At 50.6% G+C, this 27889-nt stretch overlaps 9 protein-coding genes across 9 annotated transcripts; 2 read left to right on the top strand and 7 right to left on the bottom strand.

Moving 5' to 3' along the window:
* Positions 1–139: 139 nt before the first annotated feature.
* Positions 140–5563, top strand: KD926_005208 (putative telomere length regulator protein (Rif1); the record flags this gene model as incomplete). Its single annotated transcript, XM_053098447.1, has 3 exons — positions 140–3100; positions 3150–3374; positions 3428–5563. 3 exons carry the CDS (start codon positions 140–142, stop codon positions 5561–5563), a joined length of 5322 nt encoding a protein of 1773 aa, XP_052957583.1.
* A 767-nt stretch (positions 5564–6330) lies between these two features.
* KD926_005207 (amino-acid permease inda1) lies at positions 6331–8354 on the bottom strand (the record flags this gene model as incomplete). The annotated part of the gene is made up of 5 exons (XM_053098446.1): positions 6331–6585; positions 6695–7277; positions 7325–7889; positions 7954–8011; positions 8061–8354. The coding sequence occupies 5 exons, from the start codon at positions 8352–8354 to the stop codon at positions 6331–6333; spliced, it is 1755 nt and encodes a 584-aa protein (XP_052957582.1).
* A 2247-nt stretch (positions 8355–10601) lies between these two features.
* KD926_005206 (uncharacterized protein) lies at positions 10602–11860 on the bottom strand (the record flags this gene model as incomplete). Its single annotated transcript, XM_053098443.1, has 3 exons — positions 10602–11633; positions 11697–11725; positions 11788–11860. 3 exons carry the CDS (start codon positions 11858–11860, stop codon positions 10602–10604), a joined length of 1134 nt encoding a protein of 377 aa, XP_052957581.1.
* A 2685-nt stretch (positions 11861–14545) lies between these two features.
* Positions 14546–15307, top strand: KD926_005205 (putative choline transport protein; the record flags this gene model as incomplete). The annotated part of the gene is made up of 1 exon (XM_053098442.1): positions 14546–15307. One exon carries the CDS (start codon positions 14546–14548, stop codon positions 15305–15307), a length of 762 nt encoding a protein of 253 aa, XP_052957580.1.
* Positions 15308–15602: 295 nt separating this feature from the next.
* On the bottom strand, positions 15603–16841 carry KD926_005204 (D-hexose-6-phosphate mutarotase; the record flags this gene model as incomplete). Its single annotated transcript, XM_053098441.1, has 3 exons — positions 15603–15989; positions 16152–16469; positions 16596–16841. The coding sequence occupies 3 exons, from the start codon at positions 16839–16841 to the stop codon at positions 15603–15605; spliced, it is 951 nt and encodes a 316-aa protein (XP_052957579.1).
* A 382-nt stretch (positions 16842–17223) lies between these two features.
* Positions 17224–19793, bottom strand: hxB (putative molybdenum cofactor sulfurase protein (HxB); the record flags this gene model as incomplete). The annotated part of the gene is made up of 2 exons (XM_053098440.1): positions 17224–19637; positions 19706–19793. The coding sequence occupies 2 exons, from the start codon at positions 19791–19793 to the stop codon at positions 17224–17226; spliced, it is 2502 nt and encodes an 833-aa protein (XP_052957578.1).
* Positions 19794–22417: 2624 nt separating this feature from the next.
* On the bottom strand, positions 22418–23095 carry KD926_005202 (uncharacterized protein; the record flags this gene model as incomplete). The annotated part of the gene is made up of 2 exons (XM_053098439.1): positions 22418–22954; positions 23021–23095. 2 exons carry the CDS (start codon positions 23093–23095, stop codon positions 22418–22420), a joined length of 612 nt encoding a protein of 203 aa, XP_052957577.1.
* A 1003-nt stretch (positions 23096–24098) lies between these two features.
* KD926_005201 (phosphatase PAP2 family protein) lies at positions 24099–25686 on the bottom strand (the record flags this gene model as incomplete). Its single annotated transcript, XM_053098438.1, has 4 exons — positions 24099–24829; positions 24895–24906; positions 24965–25458; positions 25622–25686. 4 exons carry the CDS (start codon positions 25684–25686, stop codon positions 24099–24101), a joined length of 1302 nt encoding a protein of 433 aa, XP_052957576.1.
* Positions 25687–26797: 1111 nt separating this feature from the next.
* On the bottom strand, positions 26798–27889 carry KD926_005200 (uncharacterized protein; the record flags this gene model as incomplete). Its single annotated transcript, XM_053098437.1, has 1 exon — positions 26798–27889. A coding segment is annotated over one exon (1092 nt), but the record flags the coding sequence as incomplete, so codon positions are not given.

Genomic DNA, 27889 nt, shown 5'->3' with positions numbered 1-27889 from the left:
CTACAATTTTTGTCCCGATCACGGTTCTTGCTTGGGCGGTGGATACTGTGGTCTGAGTGCATCATCGATTGGCACCGCGATGTTCCTGACCCCCTCTCACCTTCAATCCGCTCCTTTTTACTCCTCGATTCTATGAAATATGGTGGACGTCTTCGGTCCTTTGTCTGCTCGTCCGCCTACTCCACCAAGGACGTCGTCCCGTGCCCTGCCTGAAAAAGATCGAACGGAGGATTCCCCGGTCGTCGCGCAAACGCCTGGCCTTTCTCCGTTCGCAACTAATGCATCTAACGGTGTTCCGTCTAGTCGACAGTCAAAGCGTGTGAATTTCTCGCCATGGACGAAATACATCAAGCCTCCCTCCTTTGCCAATACGATTGCGAAGCCCAAATCCGATCTCAAAGCTCTGCCGCCCTCAAATGAATGCAAGCCTTCCAAGTCGATCCTGAAGGCGACAAACTCTCCGGCCCCCGTTAATTCGCCGAAAGTCACGTCCCATACCCCCGAATCCTTCGTCATGCTTTTGAAGTCCATGACGTCGCAGCTGGCCGGAGAGTCGGCCAGTTCCCGGCTCGATGCATACATGCAGTTATTTGGTGCGTTGCGGACGTACGATGGACTTCCGGGACAACAAGAGGTGGCGGAGTACTTAGGTTTGATCACGCAGTTCATCCAGCGAGATATCAGCAGGACTACTGAGAACATGGGACCTCTTGATACAAACCTAGTGATCCAGGCTTTGAAGCTCTCCGCAGCGTTGGTGTGGCAGACCGATATCTCCGCGCAATTGTCGGACGAATTCAAGAACTTTCTCATCGAACATTCCATCGATACTCTTCATAATAGCCAAGTGCCAAAATCGGTTCTGACACATCACATGTCGATCCTGTCGACGCAGAATTTCAGCACGAAGATCATGACCAATGCTCGCCTCTCACGACTACTTACAGTCCTGCACGACCTCACGCATCGAGTGAACGGTGGCTCCATTGTTTCGCAGCGCCTGAGTATCTACCAGCGGATTCTTAACCAAGCGAAATCTACGTTCGTTTCACAATCATTGTTATGGATGGAACATCTGATATTTGGCCTACTGCATCCTATCAAGGATATCAGAATCAAGGCTATCTCGTTGGGCTTCCAGGTGTCGATAATATTTGGCCCAAATCCCTCGCTATCCAAATGCATTCAAGACATCTTTGATCGTTCTTTGGACAAAGGAAGAAGGCTAGTCACTGAAATATGCGAGCGAATGATACGGATGGTGGCCAATTCCGACAGCGGTATCCATGTTCCTCAAGTTTGGAGTGTTGTCATCTTGCTCTTAAGGAATAAACGTCTGAATGTCGATCATTGGGACCACTTTAAGGAATGGGTCCTTGTGCTCCAAAAATGCTTCAATTGCAGCGACTCTTCTATCAAGGCGCAGGCTATCGTCGCATGGAATCGTTTCGTCCTAGTTGTCAGTCCGGATGAGACGACAAATCGCTCGTTGTTGCGAATGCTGAGCAAGCCGATATTGTCACAATTTGAACGAAAGAAGCAGGACAAGACCGGATCGCAGCCCAGTCAACTGGTGATGTGCAGCTATTACAACCTTTTGTATTACGCTTTTCGGCCGTCTGCGTCGTTTCAACTGCTTGACATCGTCTGGGAAGAGTACATTGCTGCCCCTTCATCGAAAACGTTTGCTTCGAGCCCTGCACTGAGTGATAGACTTGCGCACATTCTTTCAAACATGCTCTGGAGCCCCCAAAATAAAGTTTGGTCTGAGAACAAGGTCAATGAAAGCAACAAGCTTGAACCGGAAGAGCTGCCTACTCTCGATTGCAGGTGGCTAAGGTTAAGAATTACGTTGGTGCTGAAGGTCTTTGAAAACATACTCAAAATATCTCTATGGACTGAGAATATCGAGCAATCGAACATCGCTATCGCCTGGGTTCGTCTTTCGAAAGCCCTGTCGAATGCCTCTAGCAAAGAGATCACACCGTCCTCAGAATCGATGCAAACCGTAGCTCATGTCCTTGGTCTTCTTCAGCGCCTTTGGAAAGCGGGTCCTTCTTCAATTAATGCCGTTGAGAAAGAATCCATGGACGCGTTCTTTGAACGATTCCAGTTCTTATCGAGAACGATGATTTTCTCCCTAGGGAATATTCCATTCACAGAGAAGCTATTATTGAAGACTGCAGATGCCACGTTTCAAGCAGCCAATACTCCTACACATCGTCACTCGCACGCCAACTCCAACCTGGACAGTCCTGTTCTGCATTTTCTTCGGCTGATAAGTGACGTGTCTGGAATTTCAGAGCCAAGCCCAGCCTATCTGCGCCTAGTCAATTCAACACTTGAAGCCGCTTGTAATGGAAGAACCTCTAGAAGTTCTCGCCTAGAGCTCCTCCGACAGTGCGCCGATTTGCACTCAAATGAAGCAGACATACAATTTGGTGTTCATTCTTTCGCACAGATTGTCTGGAAGTCGGTAGCACATCTTGCTGCTGATTCGCTATGCTCCTACCCACTTGAGACAGCCCGTGAACGTGATGGATCTGTTTCGCGCGACTACGAGAATGCTGTCAGAATCCTCTCTTCGGGTCTAAAGTTTCCTGACGTCTCCCAAGTGTGGGACGAGCTCCTTGATGCCTTCGTTCGTGTCATACGGACCGAGAAAGGCGATCGTGAGATTGCTACTATGGTAGTGGAGCCTCTGGCCGAGTGTCTGATGACTGTTGGCGTTCGCGATGGATACCTGGCTTCAGCATCCCTCTTCAAGCATTCTTTGCCTATGACATACGGTCAAAGCATAGACGGCAAAGGCCCAGAAGATGTCTCTCACCTTTCTGCGCCTGAAAACTTGTTCGTTCCCAGAAAGCTGGTTGAACTTGTGGACAGCACACTTCAAAAGTCTTATCAAGAATTCGATGCTGCGGACACTAACGGCATTGCGGACTTTATTGAGTCCTTGACGTCCTTCTTGGGCTCTGGTCTCATAAATTTCCGCTCCAAGGTTCTCGAAAGCCTTCAACAGCCGCTAGCTGTGTGGCTGAAGGATGAAACACAAAAGCTAAATGTTGAGAGCGGAGTGGAAAGCAGGGTTCTTACTGCTGTAAGTGTACGACGCAAGGGGGTTTGTCCAACCGCTAACCTAGGATCAGGGCCGAGCTTTGTCGTCAGCTGTTCTCAACATTTTACAGGCATCAACACCCCATGACTCTCCATGCCTACAAAGATTCGAAAGTATTATATGCGCAGGGTTAGAGTCGTCGCATATGTCCGTAGCAAAGAAGTTCCTTGAATTCTGGAAGTCCTTGTTTGGTGCGCAACTATCCACCCCTTGCCCAGAAGCTATCACTCTTGCCGTGCATAGGTTGGAAACCCAGGTAAGTTTTGTTCAAGTCCAATTCAATCTGGTTCCCACTCTAAGATATCTCAGGCCGATACCCACGCAAGCTCCTCAGATCCACAAGCCGCGGAAAATCGACGTGCAGACATGTCAGAAAAGTCCCATATATCATTTATTTTGGATGATTCAAACGGCCCCTCTTCTACATTCAACTCATCGCCTGTTACGAGAGAAATTGCGCCCGAGGATCACTCAAAAGAAGCTCAAGACGGCCCACTGCCGGCCAATGATGATACATCACTTGAGTCCAACGGTGTCGAGGCTCCAGTCGCTTTCCAACCCGTCGCGGAGAATTCTGAGAAGCGTAGTGAGGTGTTCTCGATGATTGAGAATCTTCGATCATCATCGCCGCCAACCAATACGCCGAGGGAGCTTGGGTTTATGACTCCTCCACACTTGCGCAATCTACGCAACACGGATCGAGACACTGAAACCCCACAAACACCTACTTTACCTGCCATTGCTGTGGACAACGACGAAAGCTTTCTTGGTTCATCGCCTACTCCTGGCACCAGAGACCGTACTCAAACCAGTGGGTCGACACTCCGTACCTCGTTGGTAGCTCCAGGTGTGCCCTCTGAGATGGACATCGATCCTCCATCATCTCCACCGGAGATCCGATCCCGGAGTCCGAACTCGCGGAGCAAATCAACTCCTTTGGAAGGCTCGGCTGTCCGGGACAGGGCAGCTAAAAACAGAAGGAAGAAACAGCGAAGGAGAGAAAGAAGATCCAAGGCGTCTAGAGCATCTTCTCCCGTTACACAACCTGATACCCCGGCAACGCCTAAGGATGCCGGTGAAACAGAAGTTGCGGCCCAAGCAGAGAGACCTCTTAGCAGCCGCACCCGTTCTTCTACAGGCAAAATGCCCGAAGACACAATGGCTGAGGTATCATCGGCAGGAATATGCCAAGACCCGGAGCATTCGGCGCAAGTTCAACCTACTTCTAATAACCCTGGCATCATCCTAGAAAATATTTCCCGTCAAGAAAACACCCAAGTCAAAACTAGAAACAACCACAATAAGGAAACACGCAGCGAGAACCGCGACATTCCAGACTCGTCCAGTGACGATATGGAAACACAGATTGCGTCTCAACTCGAACAAGATCTTGAGTTTGCAGTCGTCGACGAGGCTGATGAGCAGGCAAGCAAACCTCCGGTTACACGCAAGAGAAAGCGTGAAGCTCGTGAAGCGACTTTCTCAACGCCCTCCAACCAAGAAAAACGACGATCGTCGAGACTATCGGGTACGAAGGAGCGCCCTGTCGTTGAGGATAAAGAACCAAATAGCACTTGGTCCAAGAGGTCGATGGCGGTCAGCCAAATCGAGATAACTGCCTCGTCGCCAGCTGAGGGGGGTCCACAAAAGCGAAGACGCCACTCCAAGGGATCTGCTGATAACGAAGAAGTCGCATTGGCTATCCCACAGCAAAAATCATCCAACACTACAGACAAGAACGCAGACACCTTGGAATCTTTGACCCAGAAGCGGAGGTCGAACCGCCTCAGTGGTCATATAGCACCGACACCCGTTGAGGAAACACCGGTTGCGAAGAAACCTTCACCTCGATCATCTCGTTCCGTGCGCAAGCAGAACACGCAACCCAAGGATACCACGTCCAAGGCATCTCAAGCGGAATCCCCAGCTGAGAAGACCAAACCCAACACGAAGGTCGCGGAGAAGGAGAAACGTAAACCGCAGGAAAACCCATCTGATGACCTCGAGAGCAACGAAATTCCCGAATCCTCCGAATCGCGGATCAACAACGTCAACAACAACACAGAAGAATTCGCCACCACACAACCAAGCGAACCCGCTCCGCAGACCGAGCAACAAGACCTACCCCCACCCTCACTCCCAACACAAGAAGACACTCAGATGAGCGACACTGTCGTCGCCGTCCCGTCCACTGATAAGACCCCGAAGTCGAAGTCCGGAAAATCCAAAGCCAAGCAAAAGTCAAAGTCAACAGAACCCCCACAACTACCTGCACCGGAGACCACGAATGCTCCTACCGACGGCGAGATCATTCCCGCGTTGCAGCAGATCCTAGACAAGGTCAAGGCGTCCGCGCTGGATCGAAACGCGCTCAAGCAGATTGATGACATGTTATTTGACATCCGAGTGGAGACGCACGAGGCATTGAGGCGGCATACCGGTTGATATTTTTGATTGCATAGCGAAGGCGTTATTTCTGTTTTCTTATTATCCATCTCATTCGTTATCCTCTTTTGCCTCCATCTGTTCTTCTTGAAAATTGTTTCTACCTTTTTAACTCATTTCCCTTTTGTCTTCTGTGCCCTTTATTTGCATACTTGTTATCCTGATTGATTTTGTTGCTTTGGGTTCGTTGACTTTCTACTTATAAAAAGGAGGGACAGTTGACCTCCATGCAGATGGCTCGTTTTACTTTTTGCTTTTCTTTTTCCGTTTTCTCTTACCCAAGTGACTCGGGAAATAACAGGGGGAAAAAGCCAGGGATAGTTTCATGTTTGGTATCTGTAAATACATATGCTTACACTAGGAAATAGTTTTTAGAATATAGTCAACCCGGTTCTTTCATATACTGTTAGTTTATGTTCATAACGTAGAGTTGCAGAAGAAGTAAACTTATGTATACATTTCGTACTCGATATCTCCTAATTATATACTTTCTGCAATGTTTAAAACTCCGATCAACTACCATAATTGAAATGAGCACCACACACCACTAAGTAGTAGATGATAAATCTAATCTAACCCCATCCCAGTACCCACCTCAGCTCAGCCCAACCCAACCAAACCTCAGCAAGTAGTACCTACTTGGAGACTAGGGTAGAGCAGAGCAGAGCAAAGAGCAGAGTCTCCAACGCCCAACAACAACAACAACAACAACAACAACAACAAAGGGGATGCGATTACAATAGATCGAAACTCCAGCCCGGCCTGGTTTAGATAACAATATTGAGCCAGCGTCTCCACTTGGGCATCGCGGCGACACGTTGGCGTTCGGCATGGATCTCGGGCCAGTCAACTTCGCGACGACCGGAATCGATGTCGATCTGGCTGGTACGGAGCCAGCCCTGCCTCTTCCAGATGAAACCGATGAACCAGAAGAAGATGACCACGGGGAGGGCGAGGTAGGTCTGGAAGAACCCTTCTGCGTCGTTGATACCACCGCCTGGTGGGCAGATGGCGACGTAGAACTGGGGAGGCGAGGAATGGTTAGCGGTTGACTGAGGGTGAACGGCGAAGGGAGGGAAAGAGGGAAGCAAGGAGGCGGGGGAGGGAAGGGAATTATGAGTTGAAGCTTACCTGAGCGATCAAGACGAGAATGTTCAGGCTAAGTCCAATATAGGAGCCGTAGACGCCACCAACGGCCTGGAACGGGATCTCATCTATTGTGCGGCCGTTGTATTTCCAGGCATTGCGGAAGCGGATGTGTGCCAGACAGATAGAACCCCAGGTGAAGAGGGCGGCGAGACCGGAAAGAGCCTGGAGCCAGGCGAAGATAACGTCACCCTTAGCGTCGAGGTTGACATACCCAAGGCCACCGAAGGTGATCAAGGTGATCACCGACACGAGAGGCCGGCCGGAGCGGTCAATGTATGTGAAGATCTTGGGAGCGTATCCTTGCTCGGCGAGGGCAGTCAGGGTTCGAGAGCCACCATAGACACCGGATACACCAATGGAAAGCACCGAGATGAGAATGACGACGTTCATGAAACTGTCGTAGCCTTTGAGGCCAGCGTCGGCGGCGATGAGGACGAAGGGGGATGCGTTGACATCGATCAGGCCACCTGCGCCCAGGAGTCGTTGGTCGTCGGAGGAGACGAGGAGACCGACAAACGTGAGACCGAGGATGTAGAAGCTATGAGACACTTCAAGGTTAATAGGTCTATAACATGAAGAAGCACGGGGAAGGGGGGAGAGTTTGAGCCATACAGGGTAATACGCCAGAAGACCTGCTTTACAGCGCCAGGAAGAGCCTTCGCCGGATTCTTAGCCTCGGCAGCTGCAAGACCAACCAGTTCAGTTCCGTTGAAGGAGAAAGCGGCCGTGACGAAGACAGAGCAGAAGCCCCGGAAGCCGTTTCGGAAAGCCCCAGGGCTGTACCAGGTCCGCGCTCCCCAGTATTCGCTGTAGATGCCGCGAGAGGGTCCACCGCCACAAACCAGGATGAGAGCAATGAACATGAAGACGACAATCGCGCCAAGTTTTAAAATGGAAGACCAGAATTCCTCTTCAGCATATCCGAGTGAACCAAAGATGTTCACGGCGATAATCGCAACGAGAAAAACGGTAATCCATACACCGACACTCACGTCAACCTGCCAGTAACCAATTGTTAAACCAGCTACCGTGAGTTCCAAAGGAACGACGACGGCCCATTGAAAGACGTAGTTCCACCCCATCGCGAAGCCCCATGACGGATCAATGAATCGAGTTGAGTAAGTGTAGAAACCACCGGAAACAGGGTACATAACAGCCAATTCTCCAAGTGCATAGACTGCGTGGACTGTGTTAGATTCTATGCGCCACAAGGGAAGGGGGGAGGGTGCTGTTGAACTCACCGACATTGAACATCATAACACCAATAATCAAGAAATCGAGGAAGAGCGTCGCTGGGCCCTAAACCCATGTCAGTCTCGGAAATCCACTGCATGTCGCCAGAGCTCACTCCAGTCCGAAGCGCACTACCCGAACCAACGAAGAAACCGGCACCAATAGAGCCACCGATCGCAATCATATGCATATGGCGGGATTTCATGTTCCGATTTAACTCAGAAATGCCGAAATTCCCCTTTCGGCGCTTGAAGGAGTTGAGATTCAAGCCATTGCGCGTCCAGAAATCAAGCTGCTCCGGATCATCCACGGTCCCAACATTGTAATTGTCCTGGGTGTAGGGAGGAAGAGAGGCTTCGGCTTTGCTGACGTCCACATCTTTTGCCTCAAGGGCAGGTTTCGACTCCATCCTTGCGAGCACCACAAGAAAAGGACCGTCCGAATCGGGTGGTGTGAGAAAAGGGTACACGGAAAAAGGGCCAAGCGCTCAGAGACAGAAGGGGGTGGGATCTACGAGAACATCGCGCGGGCCCCCGTTACTTCTTATTGTCGGCCCAGTTTGCCATCGAGATAACAGCCTTGGCCTGTCGACCTCTCAAGCCCCCTGCACCTGCAGGCCCTCACCCCAGCTGGAGCGAGCTCGGAACCAATGTCCTGGTTGAACCCTTTTCGGGCCACTAAGGCTCATGGCACCTGGGCTGAGGTTACAGTGGGATCGCTTGGGTCGGGCCCCGACGGCTTTCATCCAGGATGTGGAATGAGCAGCGAGGGCAGTAATTGGCAGGTGGTATGCCGTTGCGCCACGCGATTCTGGGGGAGGACGAAGCAGAGTGGTCAGCCGGCGTCAGATGCAGGAGATTGTTAGGGTTGGATGGCTGCTTGGCGCCGCCCGCGGGAGTCTTGGCACTTCTGGGCCGTTGCCCCTTTAGGCCTTTCTCCGCCGGCATTTAGCGCCTTCATGGAATTCCCCGTCAGACGCGCCATGACTCGCTGGGTATCGTCGGCCTTGGTTCTGGCTTTGGGAGGCGTCGCATGGGCGAGAACTCGTGTTCCTCGGGGCTGTTGACTCCGCGACGACGGATGAGGTGATCGTGGTAGCCTGGAACCTGGTCGGCCGGAATGTGACAGAGCAAGACCACTTAATATGCTTTAATTAAGTGGCTTAGCCCCTTGGGTCTGGGGAAAGATGTCCCGTGGCCGTATCCACTCCGAGAGATAACCAGCATTAACATCTGGCATGACTAACGGCTAGAAGGGGATAAGATTGCCTCGCTGAGACCTTGGGATGCCTGAGAGGCGATCCACGGCACCAATCACGCCTGGGCTTGGTTTCCCAGCTGGTGTCTCTGGTCTCACGAGCAGCTGCTTTGCCATTTTGCGGGGTTTGCTCTTGGCCCGTCGAGACGGAGCTAGCCCTCGTATACGCACCCGTTCATCAGGAGACGTTTCTTTATCCACCCGAGTCCCACCCCGTCGAGCAAGGGAATCAAGTTCCCATAGAGTTTAATTCGGATGCAGTGATGTAGCTCTGCCCTCTCTTGTATGCTGAATTTCTAGTCCAATGACATCCGACAGAGTCGACGGGCATGGGTGACCAGTCGGACGATTCCTCTTCGGCAGCTCCTCTCGGTTACCTTGCGCCTCTATGCGTTGCTGTGTTTTTTGTCTTTATTTGGTATGTCGAATCTCGTTCGGTCTCTCTGTGGTCTATTGGTAGTTTTACTGACATTGGCGTTTTCCTTACGAAGGGCAGCGATCGGCACCAGACGTATCTTCTTTCGCCCTCCCGAACGAGCTGGAGTCCCTTTTGACCTGGAAAATCGACCTCTTTACGTGCGCTCGCCGCCTATCGCAAGACACGATGTCGATAAGCTATTTCCTCTGATCGAGTACAGTGTTTGGTGGGAAGAGCGGAATCGCCAACTTGCCACCACGCATACTAGTCAATCCAGCGCTTTGAGCTCTCCGACAGAAGATGGAAGAGACAAAGAGTGCACAGTCGCTCTTGGTGGAGATCACACAATCTCTTCGTCAGGCAATAAATCCGACGATATTTCTCACAGCCCGAAGCAGGGCGGTGATGGCGGACCGACAAATGCGCCGCTTTATACTGGTGAAACCCACTCATTGTGTGCCATTTGCATGGAAGGGTTCAACGCCGTCGACCGTATCAGGCCCCTGACTTGCGGACACATCTTTCACTCGGGGTGCGTGGATCCATGGCTCACCAAGCGTCAGGCTTGCTGTCCCTTGTGCAAGATGAGTTTCGCTAGATACAGAATGCCCACAGAGGCAGGAACACATGCCGGCCCATTCATGGTCCCTGTACTGCCTGCAATAGCATTGGTCAGAACCTCCATACTTCCCAATCGAGTTTGAACTGCACTCTTTGCAGGTCATAGGGCTATCAGCCTATCAGCAGTCAGCGATAACCAGAGCGGAGCGCCGACAGATTCGCTGGTGCCAAGATCAGGCCAAGAGTGGAATTCAACCTTGTGGCCCGGTTTTTGACATCTTGTAATCCCAGAACTGATGCCAAGGAGTCGTATCTTTATCTGTGAGTTGTCATAGGATCACGCAATCCACATGAAGGCGATTGAACGATTGATGACAAGGTTCAAATCGCTGTCCGTGTTCTTTTTCCAAGGGCGAAGAGTTATTTGCTAACCGTGATCTGTCCAGTTTCAAGGTCATAGGGTGTGATTTGCCCCTCGACTCTTTGGCGGGATTCATCGTCCTCCCATTCCTGTGGCATCTCCCTTGGTTCGTGACTGTCATTTGGGATTGTTGTTGAGCACATTTCAATGCTTTCTTCATTACTCTTCTGTGGCCCGTCGGCAAGTCCCGTGTTTTTTTCTGGAGATTCATGCCTGCTGATAGGTAGACCTCGAAAATTTGATACCGGTGGTTTTGATTGCAGGCCGATCAATCTTGTGGCCGCTGACCGCGAAGCATCTGATGTTTCCTTGTTCGGTCGAGTTTCCTGCTGTCGGTATTGTCTGGTGCTACTTTGAAAGGCACTGAAGCCAAATGTCCGGCGAAGCAAAGGCCACAAGCATACCAGGTTCGCAACGTACATTGCTGTACTGGCTTCACGAATGTACCATATTTGGTAGATTGTAGTCAAGGGTGACGCAAAGTTGAATGCTTTGTTGAGAATTGCAGCAACAACGGTAAACAGACCGAGACTCATGATACAGAACAGGACGATTTTCTTTCTCATCCTCAACTGGGCTTTCATGAGAAGTGGAATTGGAACAGCTAGCATTGCCGCATCTGAAGAAATGTTGAAAACCGCTTGGGTAATGGAGTAGTGTTGGTAGGTGGCGCACTGCATGTTTTGCACAGGCATGGCCCAGTATTGAGAGAATGGACGGCAGTACACGGCATAATATGTGATCATGATTGTAACGAAGCCGATGGCTACGTACGCAGCGATGATCTGAACATAGATATGCAACCGGAGGTTCTTCGTCAGCCGCCAGAACAAGGTCAACATGCAGGTCTTAACTCCCCATGTGGATAACAACATGCACTGCTCGACGCCAACCACGACCTTGCTGCCAAATATCCGATCCTTGACTTCCTGAGGGTTTGCTAGAACTCGATTGTAGCCCGCCGGGTCTAAAAGATTGGTCTCATAATGCGCTGCTAGTTGAATAAGGACGAGCATACCCGTGTAAATCACCTTTGGTAACATCAAATAGTTAATACAGGCTCATATTTGAGAGGCACAAGGCAGTGAACTCACGACAGTTGCAGTCATGACATAGTCATCGACTGGTTTAACCTCATATTAGCTCAAACTCAACTAGGGCATACGTAGGGGACATGCAACATACAGCCTAAGCGTTTGATGGACCCATTTGCAATACTCCGCGATATACTTTCCTCAGATGAGCTCCAGGTGATCATTTAACAGCGTGGGCAGCGTTAGAGACGTACATTCGGGCAATGTAGAGGGCGATTGCGATGCTCCCGAATACAATAGCTTCCCTCATAATTCGCTGCGGAGTTGGGGATACCTTTCCCATTTTGCAAGAGGGGAAGCCCTAAGGGTATTCAAGATTTGTCGCGAATAATCCATGCAAGCCGATATGGAATTTCTTCAGAATTGTGTTAAGTGCAAAGTTTTGTACTGGATTGGAGATGGACAGAATTGCCCAAAAACATAAGGGCGGTCTGAGAAATCACCATGCTCACTCCTTAGTACGCATGTACCAGTGGGCCATTGCCTCTTGTTATAGACGAACAGGATAGGAAGATTCAGACTTAAGCGCTCGTGGTTCCCAATTCCTCTTAGTGGAGAAGAGAAGCAAGGGGGTCTCAAAGGCATAAAGTGCGTAGTGCAAGGGAGACTGCCGCAGCGACTCGCCGGACGTTAAAGCTGAGCCTTAGTCGCTGTGAAAAATCCTTCTGAGCACTATTGGTCATGACCTTGTGCAAAAGCTCAACGAATCAGATTGACAAAGTATCATTGTAATGGGCTTCGGGTGAGTGGTGACCGAGTCACTGAAGCTACGCGATTTGGATTCTGACATTGCATTAGATTGAACAGAAGTCCGCACCAGAGCACAGTCTCTGGATGCCATCCGTGGATCCTTTCAGGCAACTAGGGCTGCTTGGCAAAGGCCTACTTCTGCATTTGCATGGCATTCTTGCCTCGGAAGGGCGGCTTAAGGGAACGCATCCCTTCCGGACACAATCCCTGGCATTCCGTTTTCTCTGCTAAATGCTGACAGCTGCTGGTTCTAGCTTTCTGCTTGGTCGCGTAGTTCGGACTTTGTTGGATTCAATCTCGATACGAGTCGATGCTGCACAGAGAGCATGACTGTCGGTTCCAATGTGCCTGCCTGTAGACAAATAGGGCCGCGGTGTATGCTGTCGAGTCCGCCAAACTACAGGCAAGTTAGAATGATGCCCTATTACCGTTCGAGTTTTGTCAGTAGCTGTGGGCTTGTTGAGCTTAGGCTTATGCAGTTGAACTGGTTAATACTAAGGAGCAAGCAGAAATAAGGCTCATGTTTCCTTACCCGAAATACACAGTCAAATGGATTCATTTCCAATGACCAAGCCCTGTCGCCTATATAGCATCACACGTGGGCACCACGTAGTGATGTTTAGATGTCATAGGTCCATCCAACATCAATCGCTCCTTCAATGCTGTGCTGGTAATTATCCAACAAGAATTTGAACTCATCCATGCGTAGGAGATGTTATTGTGGGCAAGATAAGATGAAGGAGTGGAACATATGCGAAGAGAAGAGCGGCGTAAGAGAAAGAAAACAAAGAGAGAAGTCACACCCACATCGAGCACTTGTCTTCCCTTTCAGGATACCTTAACTCATCGATCCTACAACAACCACGGATTACTCCACGGAAATGGTGTTCTCAATCAGACTGAGGTCTTCTTGGTAACGGCCTACTTTTCCTGCTTGCTGGCATCCCTTGCATATCAGGTCAACAGAATCCTTTCTTTTTCAGCTTATCGACCACTCGGGTCTTTTTTCTCTATAACTCACCTATGAAGTTCTTAGATATTGGCCACGCATTGAAAATGCATGTGGCTATCATACGGGCACCTATAGCCCTTGCATGAAGACCAACACACCGGTGTATCCCATAAATTGTGGGATTTACGCCAGGACGGTAATTGTAGCTTTGACATAGCCTCTATCCAGCTGCAGACACGAAGGTCAATCCAGATGGACAGCACAAGACTGGAAGCAGCCCTCGGTCACAAACAAGAACTGGTTCGAAATTTCGATCTCTTCAGTCTGACCAGCCTGGGTATCACAATCGCGAAGTGAGTTATGGATACCACATTTTCCAGACCCAGTGCTTTACCATAGAAATACTACATAGCTCCTGGGCCGCAACCGGGGGTACAATCGTCACAGCTTTACAGAATGGCAGGCCCATGGCAGTCCTGTATGGCCTCATCGTCTTTAGTGTTTTCTACACTTTCATATCGGCCTCTTTGTCGGAACTAGCATCTTCAATGCCCTCAGCTGGCGGCGTATACCACTGGTCATCTGCGTTGAGCAGAAAACACGGTCCCATTGCAGGTTTCTTTACTGGGTACCTCAGTGCGTGTGCCTGGCTCTTCTCGGCCTGCTCTATAAGCTCCATAATGGGAAACGAACTGGTGGCCATGTATATGTTGAGACATCCCGCCACAAACTGGCAGTCCTGGCAAGTTTTCGTTGCTTTTCAGCTACTCAATTGGATATGCTGTGGGATAGTATGTGTGGGAAATCGCTTTATTCCACTAATCAATCGGATCGCCTGCGTTCTTTCAATGTGCGGGCTCGTTGTCACCGTCAATGTTCTCGCCATCCTACCCAAAAAGCATGCCAGCAACGCTGACGTCTGGACGAACTTCCACAACAACACCGGCGGCTGGTCGGACGGCATCTGTTTCATAACAGGACTCCTGAACGCTGCTTTTTCCGTCGGAGTCCCCGACTGCATCAGTCACCTATCCGAAGAGGGTCGAGTCCATCCATCCCTATCCCAACCAACCAACCCCTTCTCCCTCATCAAAGCTAGCTCCCCAGATCTAGTCCCCTCCCGGAGCTCCGAGTACCCCAAGGCATCATGCTCCAGAAGCTCACATCCTTCTGCACCGCATTAATCTACCTAATCGCCCTATTCTACTCGATCCAAGACCTCGACGCCGTCTTCCGCACAGACTTCACGCTCTTCCCAACCGCCGAGATCTACAAACAAGCCACATTCTCCGACGAGGCCGCCATCGGCCTAATAGCCGTGCTCTTCCTCGCCACATTCCCAACCCTCATCGGCATCTTCGTCACAGGCGGACGCATGTGGTGGAGTCTGGCCCAGGACAACGCGACCCCATTCTCGAACTATTTCAGCCACGTCCACCCCCGGCTGAACTGTCCCGTCCGCGCAACCCTCGCCATGGGCTCCATCGTCAGCTGTCTGGGCTGTATCTACATGGGCAGCAGCACGGCATTCCAGGCCCTGATATCCTCGTATATCGTGCTGAGTAGTTTATCCTATCTCGGGGCTATTCTTCCTCATATGTTAACTCGCCGGGAGGGGATTGTGTTGGGTCCGTTTTATCTAGGGAAGAGGGTGGGCTTTGTGGTTAATGTCGTGTCGGTGGGGTATATTCTGGTCACGGTGGTGTTTTTCTGTTTCCCGCTTGTGCGGCCGGTTACGGTGCAGAATATGAACTATACCAGTGTGATTACGGTGGGGGTTGTTGGTTTGACAGCTGTTTGGTGGGTTTGGAGAGGGAGGCGTGATTATAAGGGGCCGGGGTATAGTTTTGAAGAGGCGCGGAGGTTGACGATGGGGCGGACGCAGAGTGGGAAAGAGGAAGGGGGCTAGGTATCTATCTACTAGCTAAGCAGGTATCCCTCTATACTTGAGGACAAAAATGACACATCTAAGAAGCCAGCTTTATATGTTCTATTCTTTTCTCCATTTACGCCACACACAAGTCTTACATATCAATCAAGCAAAAGGCAAGGCACTGGAAGGGTGGATAAACAGATAGATATCTTCAAGTCATCAATCAATCAGTCCATCATCGTGATCATCAAAGAATCAAACAAATTATTCACGCAAAAAGGTCCGTACGTAAGAAACAGAGCACGCCAGAACCCTCACACTCACTCAGTATTTACAACCGCGGCCGAATCGTCTGCCCACCAACCCAAGAATCACCCGCCTCCAGAGTCTGCCATCCAGCCACCGACCCGGCCTCAACGCAAATCATGTTCTTGTATGCCTCGTCGGGTCCGAAATCCGCGATCCCCTTGGCCTTCTCGATCCACGGGTTCCAGACCACCACGTCACTGAGCCCTTCCCGGGTGATCGAGTACAGGGGCTTGTTGTCGGATGCGGACGACACGACGATGGGGAGCTGCGGGTCGAGGGATTGGTACACGCGGTCAGTTTCTTGCGTGATGGCGATGGCGGGCGAGGATTCGGTGTTCACGGATGCGTTCTGAGTCTTGTCGACGTAGGTTTTGGATTCGAGGCCTTGGACGCGGATTTGGGAGATGTCCTGTTATTGGTGCATTTTGGTTAGCTATGTGGCTCTTCATTGCGCTGTCTTTCATCTCTGCTCCCATAAGAAAAGGCGGGAATTCATGAATCCATGCCAAAAGAACTCCATTGAAAGGCATAAACAGGTATCGACCGAGAAATAACAAAAAAAAGAACTCACCTCCACAGCAAAATACGTGTGCATCAACACCTGGAAGTCGAAGTTCTGCGTCCCCTTGTTCTGCACCTGCAAAGACGTCTCCAGTCCCTCCTTCGTCAGGGTAACGCTGTACACGAGCCCGAAGTCATATGCCCAGGCGCTCTGGAACTCGGGGCTCAGCATGGGTCGCGAGAGGCCGAAATCCAACTTCACGGCATCGTCGCGGTCCGTGCCCAGCGACTCGGACGACTTTCCAAGAAATTCCCAGTTCGAGTTCCGCGCGAAGCCGTGTTGCGGGAGGGACGAGGTGGCGTGGTTGGGAGGAGGAGGACCGAAGACCTATACAGAAGAGAATAGAGGTGTTTGTTAGTGGGACTATTTATTGACTTGAGGTAGAGTGAGGCGGATTGGGCTGTGTTGGTTTGGTTGTAGGGACCCTGAGGGATGGGAATGGCGTTGATGTACCGGAAAAACGACGGGAATGCCACCGCGGATGGGCTTGGATCCGTCCAAATGAGCTTTCTCGCTCACGAACAGCTGCTCCTTCCCGTTGGCGAGCTTCCAGGATGTAACAGTTGCGCCGTAGAGGTAGACCGTGACGGATTCGCCGGTGGGGAGGGATGCGATGACTGTATTGTCACTGATGTTAACGGTGGGCTGGGGCAAGGATGCGCCGACGCCGATGGCGGCGGGCTTGTTGGAACGGTCCATTTTCGATTAGATGAGAGATAGTGTGTAGGGAGAATTGATATGGAGAGAGGGAAAGAAGGAGGAAAGAAGGAAAGAGAGGTGAAAGAAAGAATGGAAGCGCCGGCGATGCGGGGGTCGCCGCCGACAAACAGAGCGGGGCTCTCTGAAGTCACTTCTCGATGGGATCCACTCCGGCCATACTTCGGTCTCGGAGTCCTCTACGGAGTATTAACCAAGGGTTAACCGGTTCGGGTATTACTGTCTTAGACATTCAATCTGGCATATGTAGCAAAATGGATACTCCAGCAATGTCATCCCAAATGGACACCAGGTAGCTATGCATAGACCCCGCCAGTTCCTCGTATGGAAAACGCAGTCAAAATACGCCCATGAAAATAAACAATCAACAGTCATCACGCTCATAAGCAGGATAAACAATATCGCCAACCATGATGGTCTTAGATGCAGGGACATCGAGATCATCATCTGTCATAGAAAGAGATGCATGTCTCCCAAAATTGATCTTATTGTTAATCTTCCTCGTTTTCGCCAATGTCGAAAAGGGTTCGTCACCTCGCACACCGGAGTACTGATCAATACAGACCATTTGGCATCGTTGACAGGATCCCAAAACATCAAACTGAACGTTTTCAGACCCAACGCTGAACGATTCCCATTGATCTTCGATGTAAGGTCGTTCCGCATTGGCTCGTTGGGAGAGATTCTCAGCAACCACAATGTTAGCGCGGAAGACATCGGCAGCCACCGCTTTATTAGAGCCAGTATTACTAGGCTGGTTGGTGTTCTTGGGCTTGGGTTTGGATTTGATCGTTTCGTTGAGTCGATTGACAGACGAGCGAGAGATGAATAGGATAGGGCTTTCGTTAGATAACAGGATCCGATTCTGTCCAGGAACTGGCGTCGATATGTCTTGTGGAAATGACCCCGGCATAGTCGATTCGTCCATATAATGGGGCTTTCTAACCTTAGAGGCAGCATACCTCGTCGAGGTCTGAGGTGGAAATCGCGCAAGTGAGCACGGAACGCCTAAGAAGTCTGAGAAGAAAGAGGAGACGGTTGGAGATGTATAGGCTTGGACGATAACCTGGTCTCCACATACAGTAGAAGACTTGGCTGCGTTTTGACATAGCGAAGCCCTCACCAAGTCAGTGCCTCCGCGATTAAGTGGGATTTCCAGAGAAGAGTTCCTTGTTCCTCTCCCGCATGAAATCCTCAGGACACCTCGTGCAAGATCAACAAACGGTTGGATGAGCGCCATCCTAGGGTACCTTTTCTGGTTGAGAGCGGTTCCGGTACCCTGGTGGATCAAACACCATTCACGATCCCACGCTAATCCCTCCTGTGTAATCTCCCATCGTTGGCCATCAGGGACTTTAAAGGCTCCGCAGCTCTTGATAGGGTATACTGAGAGGCTTTCAATATAGAATCCAGGTGACTGAGATACTGTAGGATCGATTGGGGGTAGCAAAGAGCATGTATTGGGCGATCGTTCCACATAAAACTCTTCCACAAAATCCACGAAATTCTCAATATCCTTAAGATTGGTCATCGCACCGAGACTGGCCCTCAGAATACCGGTCGGACGGCCATCCACCAGGTCATTGTCATCTCCACAGCGCAGCCCATTGGAATAATGGCGAATCATATCGGGTCCAGTCCAACCAAGGCTACCTGCTGTGCCTCCTGGGTTGCATAAAGTTCCCGATCTGATCTGGATCTTCTTGACATTTGCAAGTCTTTCGACCTCGGATTTGCCGATCCAAGCGCACTGGCTACTGCGTATATTGAACGCAAGGATCGGGCCTTGCGTCGATGCGTCTTCAAAGTCCACATCTGAGTCCATGTAGAAATCGAAAACTTTCGCCCCGTTGAAATGTATCAGAGCCGTTAGTCGTTCGTACAACGTCTTGGCCAGAAACCGCGTATGAGAAGAGATATTCTCCATCGAACCGAAGAGACGAGTATGTGTATTCAATGCGGAATCAAGTGCAATGATGCTGTGAAATGGAAGCGTCCCATCCTCCAATCGTTCGTGAATCAAGGTCTTTTTTGCATGCCATTGCATACCCTGAGTCAAGACCAAGTCTACCGTTCCACCGCCGAAAAACCTTCGTTTGTCGAAAATGTGACCGGCACTCTTCCGAACAATCAAGGCACCAAGATCAGGAAATCCGAATATCTTGTAGAAGCTGAGGACCGTGAAGTCTGGCGCGGCTGAGGCATCGCTCAAGTCCAATGGCGAGGTGGATACCAGAGATGCTGCATCCAGAAGCGAGTACGCATCGCCTGTAAGGCCATTTGTATTTCGAAGTTCCCCACACCAACGAGTAGGAAATCGTCGACCGTTCATGTTCGACTGCGCAGGAAACGCAAGCAGCTTAAGCCCCTCGTCCAGGCTATCATCCATGTCTGATATCCACGTATCGACTTCTTCATCGGACCTGAAGCATTTACTCCCCAGATCTGCCACTTCCCGTGCCCCGACCAAGCTAGTATGAGATTCAATGTGGTAACCATACCAGAATCCCTTTGGCGTGGCGTCCCGAAACGATTCAACAATTAGCTTGATCGCAGCGGTAGCATTTGCAACGAACACGAGATCGAACTCCTCGGGGTCAGCATTGAAGAATCGGAGTGCCCTCAGGCGAACATCGTCTATCCTCTGCGTGGACAGCTGAGATGACGAGGACATAGAATGGGGGTTCCCAAACAGGTTGGAGGTGAGGTCCTGCGAGAAGGACTCGATCAAAGACTTTGCATACAGAGTAGTTCCTGCATGATCCAGGTATGTAGTATCTGCAAACAGGTGATAGGAAGATAAGTATCTAGTTCGTTGACTCCCATGGCGGGCGTCTACAACACACCTTTGAGATGAGGATATTCGCGCTCTCGAATGAGATCGACATCTTCTGAATACCCTTTACAGTACTCTGTTCGCTGCGGTGTGTCCATTGTGACCGTCATTACAAACAATGGAGTCCATTAATCGAGGTCACTTTGGAAAGATATTCTTTTCGGCGGTCAATCCAACTGGTATCTGCTCAAGAACCGGGTGGCGATATGCAGGAATATGGTGGGTTGGTCACCCATGGGCGTATTGAGATGCACGTTGAACGGCAAATACTGCTGGCAGAAAAGAGACAAGTTAATATGCAGTAAGAAATGGGTAGTATAATCAAGATATTAGAGGTGGATACGGAGCTATTGAGATAAAGACCAGATCGGAGCTTACCGACGGCGAGCTCCTCTGAGAGTGAGAAGTTACCCATAGCAGGTCAAGGGTCTTACAGCTAACGGAGGAAAGGGGAAAAGGATTGGAATGAGCGGAGGTATGGCTTTTAAAGGTGATAACAGTTTGAGGTGCAGGTAATTAGTGAATAGTGTCTGATGTATCAAATAGCTCGCTGTGCTCGTGCCCAAATGCAGCTTCCCCCACTCTTGCCTCCTTATCGGAGGTGGGGGACGGTCGGAAGCCGCCGAGGGACGTGGAATTACAACCCTGATCGGCGGTGCTACGTTGGGCGCCGTCCTCTTTCAGTGGTAGATCTTGATGACACGACAATCCCCCTTATCCACACGCCCTAGGGATGCATACGGGTACGCCGTAGAAAAGTGATGTACAAGCTCGGTCCTTTAACAACCTGGTTAAGAAGAATCCAAACATGCTCATAAAATTGCAAGTATAACTTAAAAGTTAAAAGTAAAAAAGATCGTCAGCGACAGGACTCGAACCTGTGCGGGCGAACCCAATAGATGAGATAGATGGGAATCCATTCTAGTCTATCGCCTTAACCACTCGGCCACACTGACTTGCTTGTCTGTACGGCTCAATTCAGCGCTAGCTGATCCAGGGAGAAAGCATCTACATGGGCAAGGGGTAGTTAATGCGACACACGACTCATTGGAGAGCATGTGCACATTCCACCACAGGTACGGAATAGGCGTTTGGAGGGTCCCCTTTGATCCTTAGTACTATTGGCATGCGAAGTCCGAGATTAATATAATGCAATGAACCAACTCTTCGGTTTCAACAGCCGACTATATATACTTTAAAGCCTTAGGACTAGAGAGCTATGACAACTACCCGTTTCCGAGAGAAAGGATATAAGGACTGACCGTCTATTATAGCACGCCAGTAAGCAATTTCCGGAAGTATAGGAAAAGTCCACTGCTTCTCAACCACAAGAATGCCTCTCTCTCTGGAAAGGCACAGAGTCAACAAACGTCTAAATCGGATGTGTGGTTACTACAGCTGATGTGTTGGGTTGATGACGTAAGACCCGCAAAATTTACCCCTCATAAGCTGTTGTTGTGGTGAAATCCCCAGGAACGCTCTAGTGGTTTAGTAGTATGACACTACCCTCCCAAGCAGGTGCGAGCCTGTGTCCTCTGGGCAAGGTAGAGACTCGGGTGCAAATCCCGGCTGGAGCATCTTCCATTTTCTTTTTCTTTTTTTTGCTTCACCTTCTTCCTTCTTCCTTCATTCAATCCACACCACCAATCCCAACAACAAACAAGAGACAGACAACTAACTCTCTCTCTCCTTCGTCTCTCTCCTATCTATCTGTCATCATCATCGATCGAATCGTCCCATCCGCATCCATCGCAGTCTAATATAATCAAGAACCATGCAATGAAAACAAAGCCCATCTCAACATAGCTTTTGGATAGTGACTACTAAATGGTACGCGGTAAGCCCAGTATTGATTGACCAGACAGACAGGTCATCAACGTCTGTCTGTGTATGTTTGTAGATCACGGTATGTGTTTATTTACTCTGAATGAACTAGACTGATTGAATGGCTCTGTATACCGACCGACATAACCCAAGCTCAATGGACCCTCCCTCCTCGCATTGTCTTTTTAGATAGGTTGATTATCTTGTTGGTAGAGGAAGAGGTATAAAGGTAGTTAGAACAAGTAGATACATAGATAGATAACCAGAGATAACCAGAGAGATAGGTAGAGAAACAAGATAATCTCAAATCATAATATTCATCATTCATTGTACATGCAATCAATAATAACTAACTTAATAAAAGGTATCATAAAAGATTCTTAGATCCAGACTAAATAGAGCCATGATCCAATCAACCTGTGTCCGAGAGTAAACTTCGGTAGCCTAGGTAGTAGGCAAAATATAAACTATTACATACAAGACCAGATGGGGAAAATGGACCAAAAAAAGGGCAAAAGAAACAGAGGCATAAAACGCAGAAGTCTTCTTTCCTGTATGTTTCCGTAGCAGCGGCGTCATAAATTCGTGAGCGTGTCGAGGTCGTTCAGTCAGTCAGGCAGTGTACCATTTTGTCGCCGTAAATCGAATGTTCAGTCCAGATTTTGATCCCCGTTTTTCTCTTTCGCTCATCCTTCCTTTTCTGCTCTTTTTTTTTTGCGTTTCGTTGTGATGAGATTCCGTCGCTCGTTCTTCATTATCCTATATCCATGTCCGTGTTCATGTCCAGGTCAAACCCATATCCATATCCATATCCATATCGTACCCATCCCCATCATTCATGTCCATGGAGATCGTAAAACTTTATCAATTAAAAAAAGGAAAAGAGAGTATATCGTTCTTAAACGACATATTGAGGTCGTCGCGAACTCGAGCTATGACGACGATGGCCGCTACTGTGGCCGCGACGGCTGCTATGGCTGCGTCGGCGCACATGGGTCTCCTTGACGACGACATCGCTGCGGTTGTACATGAACAGAGCCCAGAAGGCGGTCCACGAGAAGAACACGACCTCCATGATGCCGAACGCGAACGAGGCCTTCAGCATCGCGCAATGCTTGTTCAAGTCGTACGAGAGCGGGTTATCGGTGCGCGTGCCCCAGGAACCGAACGGGCCCAGGGAGACCCAGACCGAGCCGCCATTCCAATGGCCGCAGTCGGCGTTAGCGATGAAGCGCAGTTGGTAGACGCCGGCGATGAAAGCGCCGAAGAAGAGGAGGTCGACGAAGGCGACGAAGATGGCGGAGCGTTTGGTCGTTGAGTGTCGGATCAGGGTGTCGATGCACCAGAAGACGGCGATGACGCTGACGATGAAGAGAACGAGGATGTAGGTGGGAGTGATGATGTTGGCCTTGAGAAATCCATCTACAAAGTAGGCCTAGATTGCGAGTTAGCGATGGTTGGAATCGACGGGGGGCGAGAAAATTATTGGAGTGACACATACCAGCATTCCAATGATGGGGATTAGGAAGACAATCTCCACCAGGCGATTGAAGATGAAGAAGAGACTGCCGATCATTTTGGCGGGTCCTGTCAAATCGATACCAGACTAGATAAACTCAGGAATGTCGGATGGGTGATGATAGGATCACGAATCACGGAACACAGAGGGATGCTGAAGGGCTACAACGTCATCACCAGCAGGAGAGGAAGGAATGAAGAAAGAAAGCAAAGCAAGGGAAGAGGATGGTCGGCGGATTGAGAGACCGAAGCCTGGAACTTTGTCACTGCTGATCCGATGCAGGCCAACTCAGAATGCTGCACGAGGAAGGGGTGGATCACAAAGTGAAAAAGGGGAGACAAAGCCACGCGTAGAGCTGCAGCTAGACCGAGGAATTTAAACAACGAGGGGAAGATGAGGGAAAAAAGAGTGTGACGATGGAGGAGGCTGGGATGCGCGGGGTGGCTGGGGATTTCATTAAGGCTGGTGGAACTTGGGCCGAACGTGGATCGCTGCACAACACTTTGGCCCTGACATCTCGTAGATTTGACCGTGCCAATCATAATCCCTTTCCAGGTTGCAGGTCGATAATTCATCCTTGCTGCTTAAAGGGCACTCCGTAAGTCCGTAGTCCATAGTCCAGACTTCTCATAGTTGATGTTGATTACCCGCGTGGGTCTCGGTCGGGAGGTCGGGAGAGTTCTAGAGCCACGGGTCGATGAAGTCAATTCTTTCCAAAACACAACAAACAATAAATAAACCCTTCTAGTCATACAAGAATCCCAAGAAAACAATATTTCCCGTGTCAGATCCACTCGTCTAGAAATTATCCACCGTCGCGGCCCAAATGTTGCAGTATGTCTCATCCAAATACATCATTAACGGTCTTCGCTTTCCCAATTCCAATATGATCGTCACAATCGTGGCCCTGGCAACTTGGCAAGACAAGCCAACAAAATTTGCCAGAGCGGTCTATGAAACAAAACATAAATGCCAAGGATCTCATCCCAACACCTACGGTATAAACCAAAAAAATCAACTAACAAACCCGAAAATTGTCTGCAATGCTTGTCGTCCCATCCTACACCGGAGGTACGTCGGTCAATTCGCGCCCCGGGCCAGTGCGCGAAGTCATCACGGCTGGCAGCGTACGAAATCCAACTTCGGGATTTGTCTGGCCGTGGTAGGCCGTTTCTTCGTAATATCGCGGCCCGCTCAATCCCGGATTCTGGGCCTGGGCGTAGCCATGTTGCATTTCGTAACCATCCGCAACGTCCTCGCTAGACGAGGACCAGTTCCCGTCGTCGTCATGCGGTCGACGCCCGTAGGGTTCCGTGGCGTAAGGATTACCGGTCGCAGAGGTGTACGTCTGGTTTCGCGAGAGTCGGTTTTCCGCCGGGGGGCCTCGAGTTTCGGGCAGGGGCGGTGGCGGTGGCGGCTCAAGTCTCTCCTCCTCGGGGTTTCGCAGCGCCGCAGTACTCTCGGTGACGCCGACATATCGCCCGCCGTCCGGAATCGCCGGTTCAGCTCCCCAGGAGCGAATTGGGAACGCTCGTCCCTTCTTCCAGGGCTGGTTGAGGGGCGGGAAGTATTGATGGTAGGAGATGTAGGCACAGACAACTCCCAGGAGCGACCCGGTAATCACATCGAACGGATGGTGTCGCGCGTCCATAATCCGAGATACGGCGATCAATGTGGCGGCGATACAGGGGATAATGACAATGAGGGCTTTCCAGACTTCTCCCCGGTTATCCATGAAATGCAGTTTTCCGGCCACCCAAAGCGACAAGTAGAATAGACCGGCAAACGAGGCTGGAAAGAGAAAAAATAAAGTTAGCAAGGGTACCAGTGCGCGATTAAATGGGTTGACTTCTTACAACTGCTATGGCCTAGAGAAATAAGTTAGCATATTCGATTCGCAAGCAGTGGAGAATAAAGAGAACGTACCTGACGGCCACGACCGAAAGCCATCCTTGATAATTGCCGGGTCGCCGGTACAGATCGACGAATTCGACAAGCCGTAAGTGACTCCATCAGCGCTGCCAGCTCGAGGTTGGCACCGATCAATGATATCTGGTCGGGGTTTCCCACACGCATTCTTCAAGGCCTGGGTGATCAAAAACGCTAGGCCCTGCGAAAGCAGCAAGCCCAGAAAGCCGCAGTTGAACTCCCACAACCGATCCTTCATCCGGTATGGACCCGAGAGTTTGCGTTTGCCGCTTGCGGGATCCTGTGGTTTGTGATGCGAAAACAGCCCGTCTATGAGGAGCGTGTAGACAGCGATTATGACCAAGGGCGTGACTCCCGAGATGAGAAGGGCCATCGGGATCGAAATTCGTTCATGTTCGGCAAAGGGGTACTGTAGCGAGATGTTTTGCAGCGAGAAATGTTGATGGTAGGGTTCGATGGAATCGAGTATATAGAAACCGGCAATGCAGGCACTGCAGGGCGGCGAGCGATTATTAGCAAACGGGGAATTGGATCGGTTTAGCTGATCGGACAACGCACACGAGGATCACATAGTCGAGGATATATCTGGATATGACAGGCCATGGTTAGTTTTAATTCAATTGATTCTATCGCAAGCACGATCTGAACACTCACGAGATAATAACTCGCGGTCGTAGACGCCGCTTGGAGAACGGCAGTTTCGAGGGAAGACGGTCCATTTGCTAGTGGTAACCCGTTTAGATTAATTGACTGGGGGAGCATTAGAATAGGATGATTTCCGATCGCCGATTGGGGGCGAACCTGGGAAGCAGCGTCGCAAGAGAATAAATGGCACCGAACTTCGAATAGCGGAATTCAGTCCAACCCAGGGTACTAGTTAGCCGTGAACCTGCGCGGCAAACAACGGGCGTCGCCTGTAACGGAGATTTAAGAGATAAAGGTCAAGGGGAGGCGAACGAGGATTAGGGGACAGAGTCATGAAACAGGAGAAAGAAAAGGGAGAAAGTCAAAGGAAGAGGGAAAAGGCGCATGCCCGCGGACAGCGGCAGCTTCAGGCAGCGGTTTGAATGGATTGTGGCTTGGACGGGCCCCTGTCACCAAAAGTAAAGTTACTCAACTGACTTCGCCCTCTGCTGATAAGCGCCCAGATCCCCCAGCGGGTCTCGGGGGGTCTTGGGCGGCTCTCCAAGAGGGTCTCGCCCTTGGGATTCGTCAGACTACGGGGTTGACCCTCTCTTTCAGGATATTTCAACGGGGCATCGACCATCATTTTACCTGCCACCAACAAACGAGCAAGCCTGCTAGTCGCTTAGGGATGCTCGAATTCGAATATGATTGATTGCCCCGAAGGATGCAGTTTGGAGCACATGACAGCCGATCTGCAATAGCGCTGCCCCATAAGGACGCCAAGCTGCATCCTTAGGCAGCAATCAACCGCGCACTTAGGTAATCAGATCCATGACATCGTCCAAGTTACTGTGGCAGGAAATATCCGCAAGATTATGTTTGAGACCCACTTGAATTTGTATAGTACACTAGCTATAGCTGCTTTTGGACGTGGAACATTAATCACGTCCACTCAAATATCAAATTAAGATCCGAAATAAATAAACCGATGATCTGATCCCATAGTCTGATCACCGTGGTCATCCGACACCAATTTCACTTGGAGAAGGGAGCAAAGAAAGGAATGACTTCATCTCAAATAATAATAAAAATCGTATGGTCAAAAAGTAGAAGCAAAAGAAAACAAACGGTTACCATTATGGGCCCATGACTCATGTTCGCGTGATGTCGGATGATCCTGTATTATGATCCTGTCCGCCGAATTTAGCAGACGGTGATGTACAGACCAAGAGGAGAGGGGTTGTAGTCCTCGAAGAAGTCCAGCTCGGTGCTGCCGGCGTTCTTCATCTCGTAGCTGACGGCCTCGCCGGCAGGGCAATCGAAGGTGGAAACGGTGTAGGAGTTGCCGGGCGAGATGGTGAATTGACCCAAGTCCTCCTTGACTCCAGGGGCGTTGCTGTAGGAGGTCGATTCGTCGGCAACCGACTCGAGGGAGGCGAAATCGACCTTGCCGTCTCCGCTGAAGCTGTAGGAAGAAGTCTCGAGGTCTTCCTTCTTGGGGAAGAGGAAGACGAGGCTGCAAGTCTTTCCGGAGTCCTCCGAGGGGATGTCGAAGTTGAAGATGGTGGAGACGGAGGACGAAACGGTGCCGTTGTACGAGGTACCGGCGGCGTTATCCGGGGAAGACGAGTCGACGGGGATGATCAAGTGAGGGTATTCATAGTCGCCGGAGAGATCAGTGGGGCAGCTGCCACCAGCGGACTGGGTACCAGAAGGTTGAGTGCCAGTCTCAGATGGCTGAGCACCAGTTCCCGAGGATTGAGCACCAGTTCCCGAGGGTTGAGCACCAGTTCCCGAGGGTTGAGCACCAGTTCCCGAGGGTTGAGCACCAGTTCCAGAGGGTTGAGATCCGGTTCCCGTGGGCTGGGCGCCGGTTCCGGATGGCTGAGAGCCAGTTGCGGTGGGCTGAGATTCTGTTGCGGTCTCGGTTTGCTGAGTGCTAGGAGACTGGGCTGGTTGAGTGTAGGAGGCGGTCTCAGATGGCTGAGCGCCAGTAGAAGTGCCAGGGACGCCGGAGGTGCCAGGAACACCCGGGGTACCGGAAACACCAGGGGTGCCGGGGACGCCAGGGACACCAGTAGTTCCAGGAACACCGGGAACGCCAGGAACACCAGGAGTACCGGAAACACCAGGAGTGCCGGGGACACCAGGGACACCAGTAGTTCCAGGAACACCGGGAACACCAGTAGTGCCGGGAACACCAGGAGTGCCGGGGACACCAGGGACACCAGTAGTTCCAGGAACACCGGGAACGCCAGGAACACCAGGAGTACCGGAAACACCAGGAGTGCCGGG

The sequence above is a fragment of the Aspergillus affinis genome, assembly GCF_023601865.1.
Source record: "Aspergillus affinis strain CMG 70 chromosome Unknown NODE_25_length_320802_cov_86_012257, whole genome shotgun sequence".
NCBI lineage: Eukaryota > Fungi > Ascomycota > Eurotiomycetes > Eurotiales > Aspergillaceae > Aspergillus > Aspergillus affinis.
The sequence above is the reverse complement of the archived record's forward strand: the minus strand, read 5'-3'. Positions and strand labels throughout refer to the sequence as shown.